The sequence below is a fragment of the Parambassis ranga genome, chromosome 21 (assembly GCF_900634625.1).
Source record: "Parambassis ranga chromosome 21, fParRan2.1, whole genome shotgun sequence".
NCBI lineage: Eukaryota > Metazoa > Chordata > Actinopteri > Ambassidae > Parambassis > Parambassis ranga.
In genome coordinates this window covers 8,312,683-8,334,139 of record NC_041041.1, presented here as the reverse complement: position 1 = coordinate 8,334,139, position 21,457 = coordinate 8,312,683, and the positions used below count along the sequence as shown (strand labels likewise).

General features: G+C 40.4%; 1 protein-coding gene across 1 annotated transcript; it reads left to right on the top strand.

The window, feature by feature from the left end:
- Positions 1 to 865: 865 nt before the first annotated feature.
- On the top strand, positions 866 to 16,594 carry cckbrb (cholecystokinin B receptor b). Its single transcript, XM_028393910.1, has 5 exons — positions 866 to 1,031; positions 8,335 to 8,589; positions 10,807 to 11,068; positions 14,092 to 14,219; positions 16,007 to 16,594. Exons 1-5 carry the CDS (start codon positions 866 to 868, stop codon positions 16,543 to 16,545), a joined length of 1,350 nt encoding a protein of 449 aa, XP_028249711.1. The 3' UTR covers positions 16,546 to 16,594.
- Positions 16,595 to 21,457: the final 4,863 nt, after the last annotated feature.

Sequence of the window (21,457 nt, the reverse complement as noted above, 5' to 3'; positions counted from 1 at the left end):
TCCAGAAAGATGCTTTGATTTCAGGGCCATCAGATCATCACAGCTTAAATAAAGCGGAAACGTTCCTGCTCCTAATTAAATTTGCAAACGACACCGTCAGATTACAAAGCAAATTACTGCAGACATGAGGAACTGATGACAGAGATATGATAGAGATTTTTTTCCTATAAATTCTATCTTTTGCGTAAAACTGGACAAATATTAAGATAATAACTGAATAATTATTATGACACATCGTGGTAGAATCCTTTAGACTGTGGCACAGTGGCATTGCTGAAAAAGTTTCATACTCTACTCTCTGAGCTTGAGCACCCTCTGCTTCCTGCTCAGTGTGATGATTACATGAAGTGCGCTGAGCATTTTAATTATACACAGTGTTAAATGCGCAGAAGTTACAACAGTTACAACAGTTTGTGGCAATCCAATCCACCCCCACCCCTCTCCATCTCTACCACACACACACACACACACACACGCCCTCTATGACATTACTCCTCCACTCCACTCCTCACTCTCTCTCCAGGCAGCTCATTTGGCAACAGCGCAGCGGTGCCCGCGCTCCTTGTCCCTGCTGGTGCGCATCGATCTTCTGTTAACGCGTGTTTCCAAGTGGGACGCGGTGATCTAACGACGGAGAAAAAAACAGACACAAGAAAAGTTTTATTTATTTATCTTTTGTAAGTTTTGGACGCGATAAATTACCACATTCAGCAAGCGCGATGGACCATGGATGCAGAGTCCAGTTATTTCACCGCTTTTACCGTCCTGGCGCGTATTTGACTAAATATTGATTTTTTTTTCTTTTTAAGTTTACACGACTTAACTTTTCATCACTATTGCTGAATATATGTATTTTTAAAAAAACATGGATTTATATGTGCGGAATGAGACATCTGTGACTCAGGGGTGCGTCGGAGGGCTGCAGGCTGGTGCGCTTCACAACGGGACCGGTAACGAGAGTCTGGAGACATCAAACGTCACCTGCGGCGACGCGTCCACACTCCTCATACCTCAGCGTGTGAGACAGAGAGGTAACACGTACATCACTCCATTATAAAGCTGCAACCATGATCTCAGTTAATCCTTACAAGCTGCTTTTTTATTGGATTGATGCACTTAATTAACCTCTGAAGAAGGAAAAAGGTGATAGTTGATGGCTTCACACGCCCAAAAGACAACAAATAAAACAGAAAATTGTAGTTTGTAATTTTTTTCCATTAATCGTGCTATAAGGTCAGAGGATGAAATTCTTTTGCACTATATTATGTGTTGGCCATTATTTCTCCTTGATATAAAGCTGTAGTTTGGCACATATTAAAGGTATATTTTAAAGGAATGTGTGACATCAGAGAGCATGGACAGAGCATAATCCTGCCCACACAGGGGATTTATTCATAAAAAAAAGGTCAAATATCCAGTCTGTGCCTCCTGGCCATCATACTCAATGTGGCTGCCTCTATGCACATTATCCAAATTGAGAGTCTAATGATAGAACATGTCCTGTACAATCATATTGTAAAAATCCTCACAGGAAATATCATGGTTTTAGCTGATTTAGGGAAAAAAAGTCTGACATGTCCTGACTTGAGAATAAGAAGGAACATTCAATTCTGCTCACTTTCAATTTCCTCTCATTTTCTTCCATCTCCACCTGCTATATCAATCAACACTTGCTATTTTCACCCCACCTCATCTCTAACAGCTGATGTCATGTTTTCCTGGGGAGGTACACGTGCCTACATGCGTGCATGTTATCCAATGAACATTATAAATTCCAGTTTTTAACACTTACACTGTGTTCTAAGTGATTTCACTCCCCCTCAGTGATTCCCGTCATTATCTAACATCTTCTACACCTGCAGTAATAACTAATTTCGAGCACTCAGGCGTGCGCATGACGATTCTACTGAGCTAAATTGGTACACTGCAAATAAAAAAGCCCACTCAGATCACATCTGATGAGAACAGATCATGACCAAGGCGGGCTGCGTCTGCTGAGACATGTGGCATATGTTCAGTTCTGCATGAGCTTCAGGCTTTTATTTTTCTCTGTTTATTTCATTGTATATATTTTGTGTTAGAACTTCATTTCCATCTATGATCATCACAAGAAAACAATAAGGATGTCTCACTCTGTCCAACTGCTGTCACCATCATTGCTTCCCCATCACTCATCTCTCTCCATTCATCACAGTGTCCCTGCGTTTATGGTGCAGACAGAGTTGTCACTGCCAGAGACAGGCATCACATCATTTCCACACAGGGGTTTCACAAATGAATTCATCAGCTCTCATTTATTTTGTTTAGTTTTTTCTTTTTTTATAGTTTGACTCTATAGTTTCATAGATCAGTGACAAGTGTAAAATTCACCCAGAACACAGATTTGATTACTGCTTAGTGGAGTGTGTTGTTTAATGTGATACTGTTTGGGTTTTTCTACCTTTTGTGCTGTTAAAACTCACTTTCTGTTGAAGCTTTATAACCTGTGGCTCCAAAAGTGAGCCAACTTCCACAGACATCGATGTTAAAATGACCAATTCCACAGCAGAGAGAGACATGATTACTGGCTGGTTTAAAACACATTTTGCTCTCTGTGGATATTTCTGTTTGTACGGAGAATAACAATCTTAATTGTAGTAAGGCTTAAAGTTTTGCATAAATTAGAGCTTTGAGTAAAAGGATCAAGATTGGGTTGGATATACCAGCAGCTGAGTGCTGATTGGTGACTGATTGCTGGCCAGTTTGGTGAATGAATTTTTTTTTTATGTATTTAATGATGTTTAATTTAACACAATCACACAAGGATAGTGGAAAAATAATGATCTGGCAGGGCCATTTCTATTTGAGGATTTTTGACATCATCAGTCCCACCGCCCACCCACCACCACACTGAAACCTATTGGATCTGAGGTTTTGTATGCCTGTGTTGTGGAACTTTTACATTTAGACTGCAGTGATTACACATTTTTCTGTGAGACTGAGACTGAAGTATTATGCTTTCAAATTGTACTAATAAGATTAGTAATTATTGAGGTGATGGCATTAGCAGTGAATGTATAGAAAAACAATTTAAAAAGAGCTTTACAGTGTCCTCTCACATCATTGATGCCTCCGTGAATTGCCTCCGTCATTGCTTTGTGAGAATTTCACCATGGAGACTGGCATCCACCCCTGGAACAGTCATCAAATGGGAGCAAAAGTATCTCCAAACCCCCACCACAAATAGCAGTCTAGGTCGGTGTGGTACACAAAACCTGCATGCTCGCACAGGGAGGGGGTCGTGGCACACAGGCTGACACGCCTTCTTGCTGTAGTGACTTAATTAAAGTGGGCTGCAGTGACACGCTGAACGGAGAACAGGTGGATTTCAATCAGTCAATAAAAATGTTATCTAGCGCGCCGGCTGATTGAAATGTAATTCATCAGCAGCGGGAGGTCATTACTTTGGAGACGATGGAGGTAAACAACAAAAAAGAGGTTATCAGTCAGTCGCTGACAGGAACACGCCACGATTTCCAGTGCTTTCACACAGAGATTTATATATAACATAAGCCAGCTAAAAATCTGTTTCCTCTGTTTGTCTCTGAACACCCAGATTTTAAGACATTTCATGTGAAATAACTATCTGCATGCTGTTTGCATGCATTAAGTCACATTTTAAGCTACTCTTGTGTAATTTCATGCCATTTCTGTCCAAAAGTGGAACCATTGGTGACATATTGGACAATGTCACCTCACACGTCATCAAGTCCATGTACGGAGGTAGGATAAGTGGTGATGGTGGTGGTGGATTTTTAACAGTGATACCGGGCTGATGTTTGATACATGCCTGCATGTAAGGCCGAGCATGTTTTTTTTTTATTCCCATCGCAGCCTCTGCGGCCCCTGTGTTGTGGCCCGTCAGTCAACAGACAGTGGTGTCGTTCATTGCCTCCATCAACTGTTCAGCGGGTGCAGTTGGCTCAGCGACAAGGCTTAGATGACATTTACCATGCTGGATTAGCCACTAGCTGTGACATTTACCAATACGGGGGTTTTACAGGAGCGCAGCCAGCTTTCCTCTGATATAGGTGCAGTGACACAAGGGCCAATGGGGATAGAAAGTGACACATGCTGCATATGTATTAGAGGGTGTGTGGAGGCAATTTATAGTCAATATGATGTCTTGCATATAGAGAAACAAATGAAAACTTTAAATATTTATGGATAGAATACGATACTCGTTATTAATTCATTCACAATTTCCCCGCATATCTAATAATAGCCTCTGCCACTGCAGTTAACTTTCCACTTGAATCATTACAGTGTCACTGCTAGAATCTGTCTGCCAGTCTTTCATCAACACTTGAATTACCAGTAAATTAATAATAATAATGATGTGAGATGAATGATGTGATTCAAGAGGAGGAGCACTTTCGGCTTCATAAGGCCACCTAATATAGCAAACATCCTGTATGTGATTTAAATAGATGCTAGATGCATTAGTGAGATGTGCAGGTAATGGACTCTAATAAAACACATAAAACACAGCAGCATCCTTCAGCCTATTTCTGATAACTGAAAGCTCTTCAGGAAGTTCAAACAAAGATATTTTTTCACACAACCTGCTCACATGCTGCACGCGTCTGTAAACACAGAGCAGACCGCGAGACGCGTTCGTGCTACAGGCTTCCCTTCTGTCATTTGGCTCTGAAGCTGTGCTTAAAATAATCGGCGGATCTGAGCGCAAACAAAACCTAATAAGTCATAATTAAAGTGTCCTGCAACCTTTGTGATATTATAATTTCTCCACGCCACCTTCAGCTTCATGGCTTTTACATGCAAATTACAAACCACATTGTTCACTTCCTATTTTTTTTTTCACATCATTTTTACACATTTGCCCATCTTGACTGTCTGATTCATGTCATATGGCAATGATTCAGACATATATGAGGACCACAAACTGAAGTGACTCATGTCTGATTCAGAAATCAGAATTAAAAACTGTTTTTGTGTGTCCATGTCTCAAATGTACGCTGATATTATTTGGACTTTAAAGGTCAATATTTTGGACAAAACTCTCTCTCTCTCTCTCTCTCTCTCTCTCTCTCTCTCTTATCAAACAAATCTGAAGAGAAAGACTTTTGTCTTCTTTCATCAATAAGAAATGAGTTACTGCCAGTCAGTTAACATCCACGTCTGTGCAGACTCATGAAGTGGGTGTTTGTGCCAACCTGTAGAAAATGCCCTTGCATTGTTCCTTGATATATAACATTCATGAGAGTGGGACCCAAACCCAATAGGACATTAATTCCTGTGGCCATGGCTGTCGTCAGCATGGAGGCATAAAAATGATTAAAAAGACCTCACAGCCTGCTGGCTCTGTTTGTTGCAGCAAGCGGTATATTTGTTGGAAATTCCATCAAGCAGTGCTGAATCACAGAGCAGAAAAGGTTCACAGTGGTTTATCATATCAGGTAAAGTGTAATATTTTTAATTTATAGTTATGTCTCTAGAGAGACTTAGTAAGGTTTAGTGACTTCAGAGTGAGTTAATAATTTGAATATTTTTATTGAATGTAGGATTTAGGAGTAATCTTTAAGGATCAACCATCTAGTATATAACTATGGACGGCTGTGGGAGGCTCAAACTGTTAATATGTTGGCATCAACACGGTCTGCCTAAACTCCTAACACAGGCATAGAGGTGGAGTGCAAGTGAAGCTCAGGGGAAGCAGGAAGCTCCTTTCTTTTACTCAAGGTGATCAAACCCATAATAATTAGCATACTTTTATGTCATATGACTAAAATGAACCTGAGCTTGCCACTTGCCTACAATTAAAAGAGGCCTACTGACCAATCAGAGCAGGCTGAGGCTTCTGGCAAGGGACCTTAAAGAAACAGGAGCTGTGTTTCAGTATGTGATGGAGCAAGTAAACCCACAGACCACCTAAATAATCATGAACATGTAAACGCCTCTTTGGAAGGAACTACTTTGATGAACTGCTTTCCCTCTTTGTAACGCCATTAGAGCCAGCAGAGAAACTGCAGGTCTGTCTGTGTTTATCTTAGCAGGGCTGCAGCTCTGTCAGGAAAACAAAACATTCAGGTTGACCCCGGGAAATCAGCAAACAACATTAACTAGAGGATTTAAACAGTCTCACTGCAGAATGAATCAGTCCAGTCAGGCTGTGGAACAAAGACTACAGCAGCTCTTCAGACCACAATAATCAGTCTGGGCTGCTCAAAAGTGCAGCTTGGTGAGCAAGGTGACTAATACGAATACCTTCACTTTGCTCACTTATGAGCAGAGGAGCAACTATTGGAATTGCTGACCTGAAGGAAGTGGTAAATGTGCTGAGGGAGTTATCAGCCGGCGCGCAGGAAAGCTAATTGGCTTCGATTAGGCAGAAGCCAGTGTAACATATTTTATTAAGTGAGAGAGAGAGAGTGACGCTTATAAAGTAGAGGGGAGCTTGCCAATCAAGTCTCTGCACATTTTCATTATGCTCATGCAGATGCTTTTGTGGAGACTTACACAAAAACACAAAATTAAGCAAACTGAGTTTTTGAAATGGTGGAGAAAGCCTGATGTTCTGTCAGCAGCACACCCTGCATGTTAGAGCTTACTGCTTTTTATTTGCATAGGAGTTAGTGAGACAGATGGTGAAGCCACATGTCATTAGACATGTGTGTGTGTGTGTGTGTGAGACAGAGCGAGAGAGAAAAGAAGAGAGTGAGACAGAAAGAAAGAGAGGGGATGACGGAGACAGGAAAAGACTGACTGACTTACTGACTTTCACTGACCAGACCGTGTCTGAATCATCGCTAAGCCTGCAACCGATACAAAAACATTTCCAAGTGACAGGAGGCAAAAAAGCACTGAAGCAATTTGGTATCATATCTCCCTAGTTTTATCCATCACACATACTGTAAGTCCACATGGATTATAAGAAGTGCAGAAATAATAACCTCTTTGACTTCATGTGTGCTCTTGTGCAGCTCGATCTGAACATTATGCTGCTTTGTGATAAACAGGCTTATAAATGGAGCATCCTGGATTATGCATCCCGGCCACCTGTGCACAATACATGAATTTGCATCCCACATGAATTACTGTGAATCAATACGAATTTGGTTTAGATAAGGGGAAATGATGCTGTTTTATTTTCATTTTATTTCCATTTGTGATGCTGAGTCAGTGATGCGTGATCCTTACGGGGATTGCCACAATCTCACACGTGTCTGTTCACTGCATGGGCAGCCTCCTTTGGTGATCTCTCCCTGGCGGTATAGTTGTTGATGTGGAATAGTGGGATAATGTTTGGCATGCCAAGAAAGAACAGACAGCAAAGCCTGCCAGTTGATAGTTCAATCACGTTGGGTTTGCTTAGGCCTAGAGAGGCCCAATGTCAGCTGGAGACATAGATAAATTGAGAACTGGCCCTTTTTATTATGATTTATTTTGGTTGTCAGTCATTCATTACTATAATGTGAATCATTATGTGTTTTTTTTATTTTTACACTTTTTAAACTTTAAATTTTTCTGGTATATCACGATTCTGAACTATGAAAACAATTACTTTTTGCTGTATTTTAAGTGCGGAAGAGTTGAGTCATACACAGCTAGCTTTCTGACTTGTAGAAAGTAAAAAGCTTTTTCTTCAGCTGTCTACCTGTAAATTAGAGCGGAAAGACAGGAAATGGAAGGACAAATGAAGCAAAGAGGCCAATCTGTGAAAGACTTCTGAGACGGAAAAGGCTAAAGATCAAGGAAAGACATCTGAAAGACGAAAAACAAAGTGCAGTTAAAAGGTACTATGGGGAGTGTGAGGAGAAGGAAAAGTGAGAAAATCAAAGTGGTGAGAGGGAAAAGACTCAACTCAGTGTGTATTTGCAGGTTTTTGGTAATATAGTTTTTTTTTGAGAAACTCTTGGTGGTTTATTTTCAGGGGAATTAAGCTTGAGTGTGTTTGGTTGCACATGCTTTCACAGCTGTGTCTGTGTACGCTCAGGGCATTTGTGCGTGATTTGTGTCCTGAAACTGTGGCTTGCATGGGCACCTATAATCCCCAGGAATCAGTGGGTAACCTGCTAAAAAATGTTGTGTCTAAGCAGGTGGTTGAGGTAAAGATAAGAGAGAACGCAGATAACATGGTCTTTACTGGATATGATCCAGTGAAGCTGCTCATGGCCGAGGGTGCAAAGACAGGTTTTAGGATGAAGTATTTTGCTCTTAAGTCTATTTCTTTAAAGAGGATCAAGCCTTTATTTCTTTTGTTTATTAGTCAAATCTAAAAAAAAATCAATAAGTCATATCCGTCTAAAATCTGTGTTCTTTTCTTTGCTCCAGGTGACGACCACATGCTGCTGCTGATCCTGCTCTACTCGCTCGTCTTCTTTCTGAGCTTATTTGGCAACCTGCTGATCATCATAGTGCTCACGGTCAATAAGCGCATGCGGACCGTGACCAACAGCTTCCTGCTGTCACTCGCCATCAGCGACCTGATGATGGCCATCTTCTGCATGCCCTTCACACTCATCCCCAAAATCCTCAAGGACTTCATCTTTGGAGCTGCCATGTGCAAGATAGTGGCCTACCTCATGGGTGAGAGAATCTATCTATATTCCCTCAAAGTGTCTTTGGGTTAAATAGAAGCTTAAATTGCTGAGCTAAGCCTGTTGAAGACAACAGATGCAGCAGCTGTGACACACAGTGTAACATGAAAGGCTGACAACATCTGCAGTCTTTTTGCTGCAACCTTTATCAGAAGCTCTTTTTTAAGTTGAATATCCCCTGAAATGCCATTTATATCTGATCAGACTGAATTTAAAGCAGCACAGCTGTACCTCAATGCTTTGGGATGAGCACTTGCAGATGGGAGGTCAGTTGCCTTTTGATGGAGCCTCCACCGATGGGGATTTCAGTCAAGATTCTATATGGATAGACACGTCTGGAATAATTTTCAGAGGAAAAAAAAAGATCAAAGTTCAGTCCTAAAGTGATGATTAAAAAACAAGATCATACTTTAAGAATTTTGATATCACTCAGACAGCTGGAAGCTCATATAATGAAAAAATGACATTTTATGTGACTTTGTAATCTCATAATTGCAAAAATGCCTCATATTTCGTTTACATGCAGTGAGGAGGTTTGAGTCACCCTGACACCACTAACTGCTTTTTTTCACCCGCTGTTGAGTTGTGGCTGAATTTGGCATGAACACTGGCATTTAAAACATGGTAAAGGGTTTAGCAAAGATCCTCCTAAAACACACAAATTCATAATATCAGTTATATAATCAGTTTGAGAAGGAAGTCAATCCTGTCACACGGTCACCATTTTCTGCTACCATCTGGACGATTGCCCATAAACACATAGAGATGCAGCTGGAGAAATATGCTCATATGTTCCATTTTCACAGACTGAAATATCAATCATTATTTTTACATTTTTCCAGTAGAGACAGGCTGTATTTTAACACTTCTATCTGTTAAAACATCAAACATCGAGCAGATAATACCTGTGAGTACTGTCACAGAGTCACCTGGCATGAGTAGCAGCCAAATGCTAGTGGGCGTTTACAAGTGTAATCCAGCAAAGTGCCCCTACAGGCAATCAGTTTCCAAAAACAAAAAATCTTCCCCACTTTCACCTTGTAGTTTGATGTGGCATGACTTTTTAAATAGAACCCAATTACATTTAAAGCTTTCTATCAGACTAATCCCATATTGCCTTGACAGTGAAGGAGAATGAAAAGCGGACCAGACTTTGCAGTCCATCACTTTATAACCCAGTAAAACTATATTTGACTTTATTTGACTCTAACCTCAATCTGAACCGTAACACCCATGGAACAAAACATCCATCTTGAAGTGAACAAGGTATCTGACCTTTCTGCCCATCACTTTACGTAACAGGATGGTTGACTCACATTGTCAGCGGCTTCCTGCTACCTCTTTGCATGTATTGGATTAATGGTGAGTTTAGGTGGACTTAGATGTTGCCAACTTAGCTACAGTCGGAGAGGAGGGAAGGTTAATGCGCATCTTATCTCTTTGTTTTTTTACTGTAGTTTATGTTACCACTGATAACTCATGCATACAAGAGGAAACCAGTGGTAATCGATTAAAAACAAACTAAGTACTTTACATTCATCTACTGTGATAAACAAAAATTAAAACTTTTCTGTAAATGATGAATATATTTGTGTGGTTCCTGACAGAAAAGCCCTCTGTGAATTGAAAAGATGGAAAACGGTGGATTAAGTAAAGCTCAGAGCTGGTGAATGTAGGAAAGCCATCATCAGGATGCACTGAGGAAACACGTTCAAACCCCGGGGAGAGACTGACGGCTGATTGTCCTTCGCCTCGCTTGGGTCTGCTTTAAAGCTTCCTTCGTAGACAACATAGTGCACCCCTGGGTCCTGACTCTCTCTTCAGCTCTCTCACACACACACACACATATGTGCACGCACACCTAGTCTGTATTCTTGCTGAGGACGTGAATAAGAGAAGTAAAGAGTAATTTCCCGTCTTGCGCCGTCAGTAGGGATATGACAAATCACAGCAGTGGCCCCAGCCAACATGATTTCCTCCACCACAAGATTCAGATAACCGTCCCCATCTCCCCACCTCGTGTTATATTTATTTGCAACCACATCTCCACAGAGCTTTGTTATGACTGCAGATATTATTTGCACATCAGCAAACTTATTTTTTGTACTTTTTATTACGGGTCCAAACTCACAGCACACAGTGGTAATAACCTCTTATAAAATAAAAGATATCTGACTTCAAATAATGTGTGTTCTTTTTCTTGCAGGCATATCGGTAAGCATATCGACATTTAGCCTGGTTGCTATAGCAATTGAGCGTTACAGCGCTATCTGTAACCCCCTGAAGTCCCGGGTGTGGCAGACCCGTTCCCATGCCTATCGAGTGATCGCGGCTACGTGGATGCTGGCCCTAACCATCATGGTCCCCTATCCGGTCGTCAGTCATCTAGAGACCTTTCAGCGTCCAGGCAACACCACGGCGCACAGTTGTCGCCACCAGTGGCCCCTCGCTACTGCAGAAAAGACCTGGTAAGTTACTGTGTGAACCGTTTATTTAAAACCATATTTGCAGACCTTTCTCTCAATGTTATCGGAAACAGAAATTACTTGTATGCCTCCTGGGGTTGTTTGAGCTTTGCCATACTTCTGTTCTACACGACACAGTGCAAGTGTGTACTATATACTGTAAACAGCAGGCACATATTGCATGCAAAGTCTATGCATGTATGCAGAGGTAAGCACTCCTTTATTAGGTCTATACACAGCATGAAATGACAAATTACTACATAACTTGGCTGTTTTCTTCACTTAGAAGAAAATTCACTCAACTCACTAATTTTATAAAAAACCGAGGAGTCGGCACAGAGGTCCTTCTTTTGGAAAGCCCTCTGAAACCATTTGCTGCTCGGAACAACTCATTGACAGATTAAAACCCACAAAATCAATAGTAGAACAAATAGAAATTAGCGAGGACATTCTACCAGTTACCTGCTAATACTCCACAATGTTTTCTTAAACCTTGTCTGCCTTGTAATGGCCTCCAGGCTTACCCCTGTAATGGGAAAATATCTCTGCTGCAGCACTTTGGGTATTTGTATGTAGAAGTTCAGGCTGCATCGAGGGAAACGTCGTAGAACAGGTTGGCAGTATTCCCTGGGCCTATAAAATCAAGCTTATCATAAAATTTGCTTTCAGGTCATGCATCCCATTTTTTTCTGCCCGTCCTGCCTGGACAATGTGCACTTCTGAATCAAATAAACTTTAGATGAACCATGTCTGTGTCTGAAGGGTGTGTGTATGTGTGTGTGTTTGACTGTGTCTGTGTACTTTCAACAAGGCACACCACACCGAAGCATCTTACTCGCTTCCATGTTTGGACCTGCAGCCTGTTTTTAGCAGCTTTGTTTGTCTAATCAGTGTTTTGTGGAAGCATTAGGACAGACGAGAGCAGACACTGTTTCAGTTGAGATTCTGTTTTGGACTTACAGTAGAACAGGCTCTGGTAATTTCATTCAAATTTGTAATGTGGAGCTGATAATCTTCATTGTGAAGCTATTGTAATTTTTTTGTTTCTGATTTGATTATGGGAGTACTATATTGTTAGAGGTGATATATTAATATATTGTTTGCCTTATGAAAATATATTGATTCCAACAATACCCAAATATGTTTATAAAATATATGCACTGAAACGCCCAGGCTGAATGAGTTCAACTAACAGAGCATGCGCGGGAGATCACCCTCTGACCTCACCATCGTCATTTTCTGCTTCTGCCTCATTTACTTCACTGTCAAGTAAACATGAGCGGCGTCGCGGGTGCAGCTCTTACTGTGGGTAAGCTTTATTTTCCATAGGCTTAATACCTTCCTGTGTAATAATGTGCAGGCCTTAACATAAATGGACATGTGACATGTGTGACAACGTTGAGAAGAAAGTTCAGTCATTAGTAAAGTCGGAGTAAACGGGCTATACAAGCAGTTAACGTTCGTTAGCATTCGGTGTAGCTAACGTCTATGGTTGCTTCTGATTTGTTCGTCACATAAGCTGTCAACCAGGCCAGACATCTCGTCTGGCTGTAAGCTAACGACTAAAACAATGTAGTTACATGTCATAATCTTAAAGTGCTTTGCTTTACTTTTGTAGTTTGCCTGCTAGCTGCTAACTAGCTAGCTAGCAGGCTAGTGTTAGCTTAGGCAGCGCTTGTGTGTGTGTGTGTGAATGTGCGCGACCGCGGGGAGGTGTGTGGCCAGTGCTTAAATGCAGGTTTTATGTGAAACCATACAGTAGTGAGCAGTAGTAGTTGGCGGCATATGTTCGCCATTTATTTTCCAACGAACGCGCTCTGTCTGCTTGTGGGAGTGTGCTCACCTGTGTGGACGTATGTGTGCGCGCGCGTGTGCATCGGGGGTGCGCATCGAGGTGGAACTGCGCCGTGCGTGACGCAGACAGCAGAGGAGAATTGTAAGCGTGCAGAAATGACAGAAACTTAACTTGTTGGATAAAAGAGACCTGTTCTACAGGAAGGGAAACCTTAAATGTCTTCTGTTGTGATCTGGCGCTTTATATGTTTATACTTTATGTTTAGTAGGAAATACAATGGTTGGGGAAACATTGGTTGGAGTCATAGATCTATAAACACCAATGACACTGCTCCTTTACAGCCTGCTTTACTCCCTGTTATTTTGCAATTGCACGCATATTGGGCTAAATATTCTCTTTGTGTATGTCCTGTCTTTTAGTGTGACGACATCGATATCAGGAAGGGGGTATGTCCTCAAAAGCCTTGTTATCTACCTGAGGATCCAAACTCTTTCCTTTTTAAGTTTCAGTTTTCTATGTAGTTTCTTCTTCCACTAGCGCACTATTGTGGAATAGGATAAGCTGCAATATTAAGGAATCAAATATGTACATGTTTTTGTGATGTTCAGTATTGTATGTAACATGAATTGTGTGTGTTTGTTTTGTTTGTTGAAATAGCTTACTAGCTGTATTTTAATTGCATTTCACAATAAAAGTACCTCAACCAGATATAGTGTCATGTTTTTCTTAAGGGGTGGTGGCTTAATTTTACTCAGTCAAATTATATTTTTTCAGACAAACATAATTTTATTTACCTCAATAAACTTTATTTTAGCTTGATTTGACTTTTTGTGTATAATTATGTATTTCATAGATAGGTTATGGTTATGTTGGACTAATAGGGAAAATGTCATGTTGGACAAACTGAAATACATTATAATGTATAAATGTACTTGTTTTGATTGGGGCTACACATATTTTTTTGAAGAAGACCCTGCCTGGTATCATGTTTTTTTATCATTTACAGCTGCTCATAATGGGTTTTCACCTTGTTTTGTGGTATTGGTTATTGATGGGTTAGTTTTATTCACATGCAGTTCAGCTCTTGACAACTATGTGGCAGAAAGTCAGCAAGCGATAACATGAGCCTTTGTGCAGTCATCTGCAGTCTGAAGTGAATTAAACGAGTTTAGGACTACTGCTATCTTTATAACTGAAATTTTTTTTCCTACCTCTTTGTGTCTCTTTTTAGGTACATTCTGCTTCTGCTTGTACTGTTTGCGATTCCAGGGGTTGTGATGATGGTGGCCTATGGACTCATCTCCAGAGAACTGTATCGAGGCATCCAGTTTGAGATGGGACACAAAAAGGACTCTACTGGTGAGGCCCTGCACACCGCTTTAAGTAAGACCATAAGACACCACTGATTATAAAATGAACCCCTTCTATTGAGATGAGAGAATTAAAAAAAGTGTTTTGAAGACCCAATTTAGCCCACTTTAATTTACAATTTGTATATTTTAATTTGTAATGATTGGATAAAAATATTATGAATACTGTTAAAAACTGTACCAACAGTCACATTTAAAAGTAAACACTTTATGGCGTACCCCAAAAATAACACAAGGTCCATCTGAATTTAGTATCATAGTAAAAGCCATTAGATTGCAGCTCCTCTTTTTTGGGCTATGTGCAGAACATTTGTTTCAATTTTAGGACCGTGGTAAGCTTTTCTTTGACTATTAGTCAAAGGCTTACCATCTTCTAGCATCACACTCTGACACACATAAAATTTTTTTGGGCTGCTTGAGAGTTGCAGTTTGCAGTTTGTCACCATGAGCTTAAGTTCATAACCTCTCTAACTTTTGAAATGCTCTTCAGGACAGGCACTCCTCCACTCCATTATGCATTTCTCTGGCACTGCAGAGCTAATTTACAAGGATGGGTCACTAGTCCTGGGAATAGCACACTTCTCTTACATATATTTGGCCCCTTTAATTGTTGCGAGTGTATTATTGACATGTAAATGGCTTGACCCTGAATATATGATGACTCATAAATTATGTTTATAACAATGCTGTACAAAGAGTGTAGAAGTGAGGAAGGTGACACTTTCATACCTCAAATACCTCATAGCTCAAACTGAGCTCTCTTGTTAGAATTGACATGTGTGGTTTATGCAGAATGATGAGGAATTGCATTTTAATCACAACAATTTCATTACTGCTATAATTACAGTAATGTGTGTGGGTTATATGAAACATAACCTTCTGTGGGCATGTGAGTGTGTGTATCTGGGGTGACTGGCAGTGTGGAGTGTGCTTGCTAGTGCTCTATTAGAGGATGGAATTGCCTGGCAGCTGCAGGCCTGGGCATTACCATCTGTCTGGACTCGGAGAGAAAGAGGTTGCCCAGATAAATAAATAAATGAAGAGTTCTAGACATAAAGAGCAGGAGGTAACAAAACAAACAGGAAATTAGAGGGGGTGATGAATAACCACCTCAGAAATAAAACATCTTCTTGGAGGATGTTCAGGATTTAATAATCCAGGAGTGCTTCAGTGAGCTGTATATACTCCCCTTACAGTGAACAGTCTTTCCGCGGGCACTTGCTACTGTACTTGTACAGTTTCTTGGAAGGAAATGAGAGTGATTAAAGTGCATCAATAAACTAGAATATCACATCCTGGGACAAGAATTACTTGGCAAAAATCTCTCTCTCTGCAGAGAAAATTACTTAGAAAATTCACCAAAGAGCTGTGTAATATTATTACTATTTTATTATATTATATATTCTGCAACAGAAATAGATATTAAATATGCAGAAGGGGTTTATTTAGGAAATGTAGAATTGTTCTAGGTTAAGGTGTACTGTTTAAGTGGTCAGACTTGGTTTAGATGGTTGGTTAATGCATATTTTTGTTGGTCAATCAAGAAGTGTGAACATAATAAAAAAGACAGAGCCCCTTCTGTGTTTATGTTTAACTGGAAAAGACCTGGAGGTATCAAAATGCAGATGCATTGGGCTGCATTTTGGAGCAAATACATCACAAAATAGGATTATGCCTCATATCCAGTAAGGTATTATAGGATCAAGTTCTAAATAATTGAGTGTTTATTTTTTCTTTATGTTAATTAACCCAGAAATCCTCTCCTCTCCTTTACAGATGTAAAGAATGGCTTGACCTCCACTGTGTCTAGTGGCAGCGACGATGGAGACGGTTGCTACGTTAACGTCCAGCGGCCGCACTCGATGGAGATGTCCACCATGGCTGCATCAAGCAGGGCACTGAAGGCAGAAAGGCCACGCAGTAACACATCTGAGGCTAAACTGGAGGCCAAGAAGAGAGTCATTCGCATGCTGGTGGTCATTGTGGTAATGTTCTTTCTCTGTTGGATGCCGCTGTATTGTGTCAACACCTGGCGGGCTTTTGATGACATGGCTGCCAAGCGTGCCCTCTCTGGGTTGCCCATCGCTTTTATCCATTTGCTGTCCTATATCTCGGCTTGCGTCAACCCACTAATTTACTGCTTCATGAACACGCGTTTCCGCAAAGCCCTGTTCTCCACTTTCTCGTGCTGCGCTGCACCTTGCCATTACCATCGTCGCCGTGGGCTTCGGGACAACGAGGAGGACATCATGGCAACTGGGGCATCGATGTCCAAGTTCAGTTACACTACTGTCAGCACCATGGGAACCTGCTGAGGGAGATGCATGCCAGCACTATACAAGAAAGACAGTTACCACGGCAACACAGCACCCCGCATCCTTTGTTTTTAGGCGTACGCTGTGCTCATAGCGACATACTGTTGAGTGAAAAAAACGGCCATGTAATGTAGCAACAATGACTGAGTAGAGATTAATGAAGCCCAGCGTGACTCTGTAAATACCTCTATAGCTTTTATTTTGAAAAAGCACATCATGTCATGTCAGAATGGACCAAGGCACATTGTTTGCTTAGATGTTTACAATGACACTAGTGTGTGCGCGATATGTGAGACAAGCCGTATTGATGTAGCTATAAAAAAAGACCATTTGCAAAACTGTGTTTTTATATTTCGACTGTCAGTCATTAGTGTTCATCAGTGATAATGATGGTGAAGCAAACTGCCTTGTGGAAGTGCCTGCTTCTTAACACTATGTTGTATTTGTCTGATCTTTATTTGCCTCATTCATCACTGGTATAATAATCACAACCAAGTTATAACTGTAGGGCTTTAGAAGAAATTGGTAAAAAATAACGTTCTTCTGAAAATCCACCTCAGTGTTTGGAATACTAAAAAAACCTTGGTAACGCCTTGTGTTGTGATTGTAAATGGTAATTCTTACCATCTGTGCGCTTGCAAGTTTATATTTTGTCGAAACACAATTGCAAAAACGGACAAGGCGAACTGAAATGTATTTAATCTTATTATACACCAGATATCATAATAGACAAATACTATATCCTGCTGTATATAATAAATAATAGAAACAAAAAAAGATTTATTATATTAAAGTATTTAAAGAATATCATGGTTACCAAAAGTGACCTGACATTCCTACATATGTGTTGATGTAAGACCCTTTCATATGTGCACTAAAAGCCCTAAATCTTGTAGACATCAGGAGGAATTGTACACAAATATTCAAATCGGTCGATCCTTATGTTGACTTTATGCTCCCTAGTACAGAGTCTGCATAATGGTCATTGTCAGGGGAATTCACAGCGAGTGGGTGCATTAGTGATGAGCAGTGTAGCTGCTTTGTTCTCTGCTTGTCCTTATATTGCTCTCCATTGCTGGATTTCCTTGCTGAGAAGTCCTCTGTCTTCTAAAGGGGCCTCTGTTGTCTAAACTAAAACAGTAGAAGCTATACCAGCTATAGGTTATGCAACCAGCACCAGTTTTTTTTTTTTTTAAAAAAAGATAAAGCTGCTTAAAAACACACTACACTGCAGCCATCTAGTCTGCTGCCGAGTGCTATTTAAATAGTGTTTTATGTGTCTGATATGAGCAGGGAACTGGTTCATGACATGCTTCCCTGAGGTAGGAATTCATGGCTGTGCGCCCCTGCTGAGCTCACCTGCAGGCTGCTGAGTGAAGGCGAAGTTACATTGGAGGCTTTGTGTCCGGTCTGTCATGTGGTGCCTGATTCTGGCTCCCCTACTCACCTCAAACTAATTGTGTTACCACCTCAACCCTGCCAGTATGAACCACTGAACATTTTTCACTGAGTGCACCAAAGCAACATCGCTGTCAGCCTCATAACCGATAGATTTATGGACTGCTTTTGTGAGTGTTTTTTGGAAGCAAACTTGGGACCTGCAGGTTTTTTTGTGGTTTCTCACTCACCTTGAGTTTGAATATAAATCAATCATGACTGAGTGAAGAAATTTGTCAGCTGAAATCTCAGCCAATCAACAGATAATATAGCAGATGGCAGTCCTGAGGACACACCCAGATTAGCAAAATTGTCCATTTACATGCTAATCTGTGGCCTTGATTACTCGAGCAACCCTGGCTTCCAAGTGACAGCCATTATTGACCTTCCCTTTGTGTCTCTGTGCAGAGTTTGGCCCACATCACCTTTGAGACACAAAAGGCAGACTTTCATCTAGCTGTTGACATTGTGTGGGCTTCATGGCCCTGTGCTGATTACCACTGAGGCACCGATCTGATCTCTAAAATCCTATTGTTAAACTCTGGGAAAGCAGACATTTCTCTCTGTGAGTGAAGTTCTCCCCCTACGGTAGCAGACGGGAGGTATTTCTCCATCGGATGTAATAGAATACTATAATACAGCCGCCTGCGTTGTTATTTATGAGTGACACTTTAAAGGGTGTTTTTTTGAGAGCCAGACTTGATTTCCCTACGGTGTCAGAGAGGCTGTTATGACTCCCTACCCCACCTCCACTGCTGCAAACACACATGTGCAGAGTACTCCAGTTTATACTAGTTATTATGCACTTGCTCACATCTAATTACAGACAGATGCCAATAATTCAGTCTTTCCTCCCTCAAAAAATGAATACTGGCCATAAAAATTCAGTCGCGGTATAAAAATAGCTGTAATGGCAACCTGGCTGTGATGCTCCACTTTGCATATTTATATCACAAACACATATTAGCATGAAGAAAAGTAGGCTTTAGTAAGTAAACGTTAGTGGAAATCCCTATTTTGGGCCATCTAATTGACACTGCACTTACCAATATTTTTTCATTAGCAATTTATGAGTTTTATATACATGTTTTATAACAAAAAAAGGGTCAGTTGTAGCAAGTGATTCCCAAAGTTGAGCTCTGATGCGCTGACCAAAGAGTGTACAACTACTATAAACCCACAGCTTAGAATCTTCCAAATATTTGGACCAAAGCAGAGTTGTCATTGAGCCCAGTACCACACTCTGTTGATCGGGCCCATTTGACATCATTTTGTCCATATGTCTGCTGACTTTTCTCTCGAACTTGCTCATAGGTCATTATGAAATCGGTGACATATAAAGGTGCCATTCATTCCACAACAAAACTATCTATGTAGAAGTTCATCTGTAACCATCTGAGTACTTGCTCACACAGTTTGATAATCATGCAGAGGATTTGGTGAGGTAAAACAAAACACTTCATGCTCGAGTAAGACAGAAAAATGTTGATGGAGATGCATATAGTTCTAATTCATTCTATGCTGTGTGTAAAACTGACTGATCGACATCACAGGCTCACATGTAGCCTACTTGTGTAATCAATCATGTTCAGTCAAGTCAATGAGGTGGCCTTTACAAAGTGACAAGCCTGCCCTTGCTCTTTCCCGGCTTTATTATTATTATGCCCTTGCTGCTGTCTAAACAACCCTCTCATCTTCATAAAGACTACACAAACCACTAACTGCTTGATTGATTTTACCCTCACCTCTCCCCTGTTCCAGCTTCTTATTATCATGCTTCACAATGCCACCTTCTCGCAATATGTGAGTTCGTATCTTGGTGATATGTGCTATTGGATTCTTCACTGAAACTCTCTGCTTGCTGCTTGCATTGCAAAGTAGCCCCACGAGAGGAGCCTGCTCCTCAAAAAATAAAAGTAAAGCCATTTGTTAGAATAAACAGACAAATTGTGCAGCTGTACTCTGGGGGTGATGCTGCTGCTGAATGATAAGGACAACTGTCCACAAATACTGTCTCTGGGGCACCCCATTGAGCAGCCGGGTCATAAGTGTTTAATGGAAGTTGATATTTGAGCAGCAAATATGTCAGAATGGGCAACAGATCCAGGTGCATTCATCACAAATCCGCTCTGCAGTAATAAGACGATTAAAAATGAAAAAATAAAAAGCTGAATTGCAAATAAAACGTTTGTCTGGGCAATTTTAGAGAGTGCAAATCCCAAGTAAATAGTAAAGCTGTGACATTTAGCTTGCCATTTAAGAAGCAGTATTTTATTATTAAGGCAGTTTTATTTGTTATTGACATTTTACTTTAATTCAAAATACTGAATGCAACTAGATGAAACAAGCAGATACGTCATGTAATTATTGTACTGCCAAATCTTACTATGCAGTATGCAAGTCTTGGTTTGGCTTGTGTTGTATTAGAAAATCTTTTGGCTTTCAAAATAAAGGCCTTGATTTCAAAATAAAAGTTTAAATAGAATATGATTGAAACAAGGCTGGACTTGTTTGGGGCAGGTTTAGATAGCCGTAATATAATTAAGATATTTTTAAAAGTGCGATTAGGCCAGTATTACATTTCTTCAATATTTTCTCTTTCAAATGAGTTGGATATAACCAAACATAATTTAAAGAAACAGCTTGTATGAGATGTATAAATATTGATACAGGGCCACAACATTTGCTAACAACGTTGAACCTCTGCCTCTGTTGATTGTACTTGATTGCAAATTCACAAACAAATGTGTAATTAATCAAATTACTGAAGCCACACAGAGAATTTGGGGCTCTTGGGCCCCAAAGGAGGTCTGGAAAACCTGGATAATTGCCATCCCTGCCAGACCGGTAATCTGGTTTCGCCCCTTTAATTACTTGTATAAATTTGCTTATAAAATGAGGAGCCCTATTCTGGCACAGTGGCAGTTTTATTGTCCCATGAATGGAAAGAAGAAAAAAAAAAATACAATGCTTTCCATTTTAATGGCTGTCACAAACATCTATGCTGTGGAATTGTAAAAAATGAACAGAACTGACTGATCTCCTGCACATGTGCAGCAAGTCACAGTATGACGTATGTTTTAATATATACGCTTGTATAAAACATCATTTCAGCCAGTGTATGACTCATGTGGAGTGTAGAGAACGTATTGTGGATTAAAGGCTGTAAGTGCATGTTGTTTCTATACTGTTGATGTTGGCTGTCTCTGGGGAAGTTTTCTGTGAATGTTAGTAACGATACACAATGAAACAAAAGCCTCTGTGTCCTCTCTATAGCTGCTCATCTGTAGTTAATATATAATTCTGAATAATTCAGAATGTTCACAAAGTAAGTGTATGTTACTGTATATTTGCTTAGTGAAAGATGTTTTGTGTTTGAGTGGTGTTTGTGAGCAGCTTGACCAGGCTGCACATGTCTACAGGGTGAACAGAGAGAGGAAGCATACGAGGGCACATTTAGATTTACTCGAATAGT

What these genes read in the sequence shown, in the direction of transcription:
- cckbrb (XM_028393910.1), top strand. Translation starts at nt 866, where the DNA reads ATGGATTTATATGTGCGGAATGAGACATCTGTGACTCAGGGGTGCGTC. An exon ending in TCAGCGTGTGAGACAGAGAG is followed by an intron (nt 1,032 to 8,334) that starts GTAACACGTACA and finishes TCTTTGCTCCAG; the next exon opens with GTGACGACCACATGCTGCTG. An exon ending in GCTACTGCAGAAAAGACCTG is followed by an intron (nt 11,069 to 14,091) that starts GTAAGTTACTGT and finishes GTCTCTTTTTAG; the next exon opens with GTACATTCTGCTTCTGCTTG.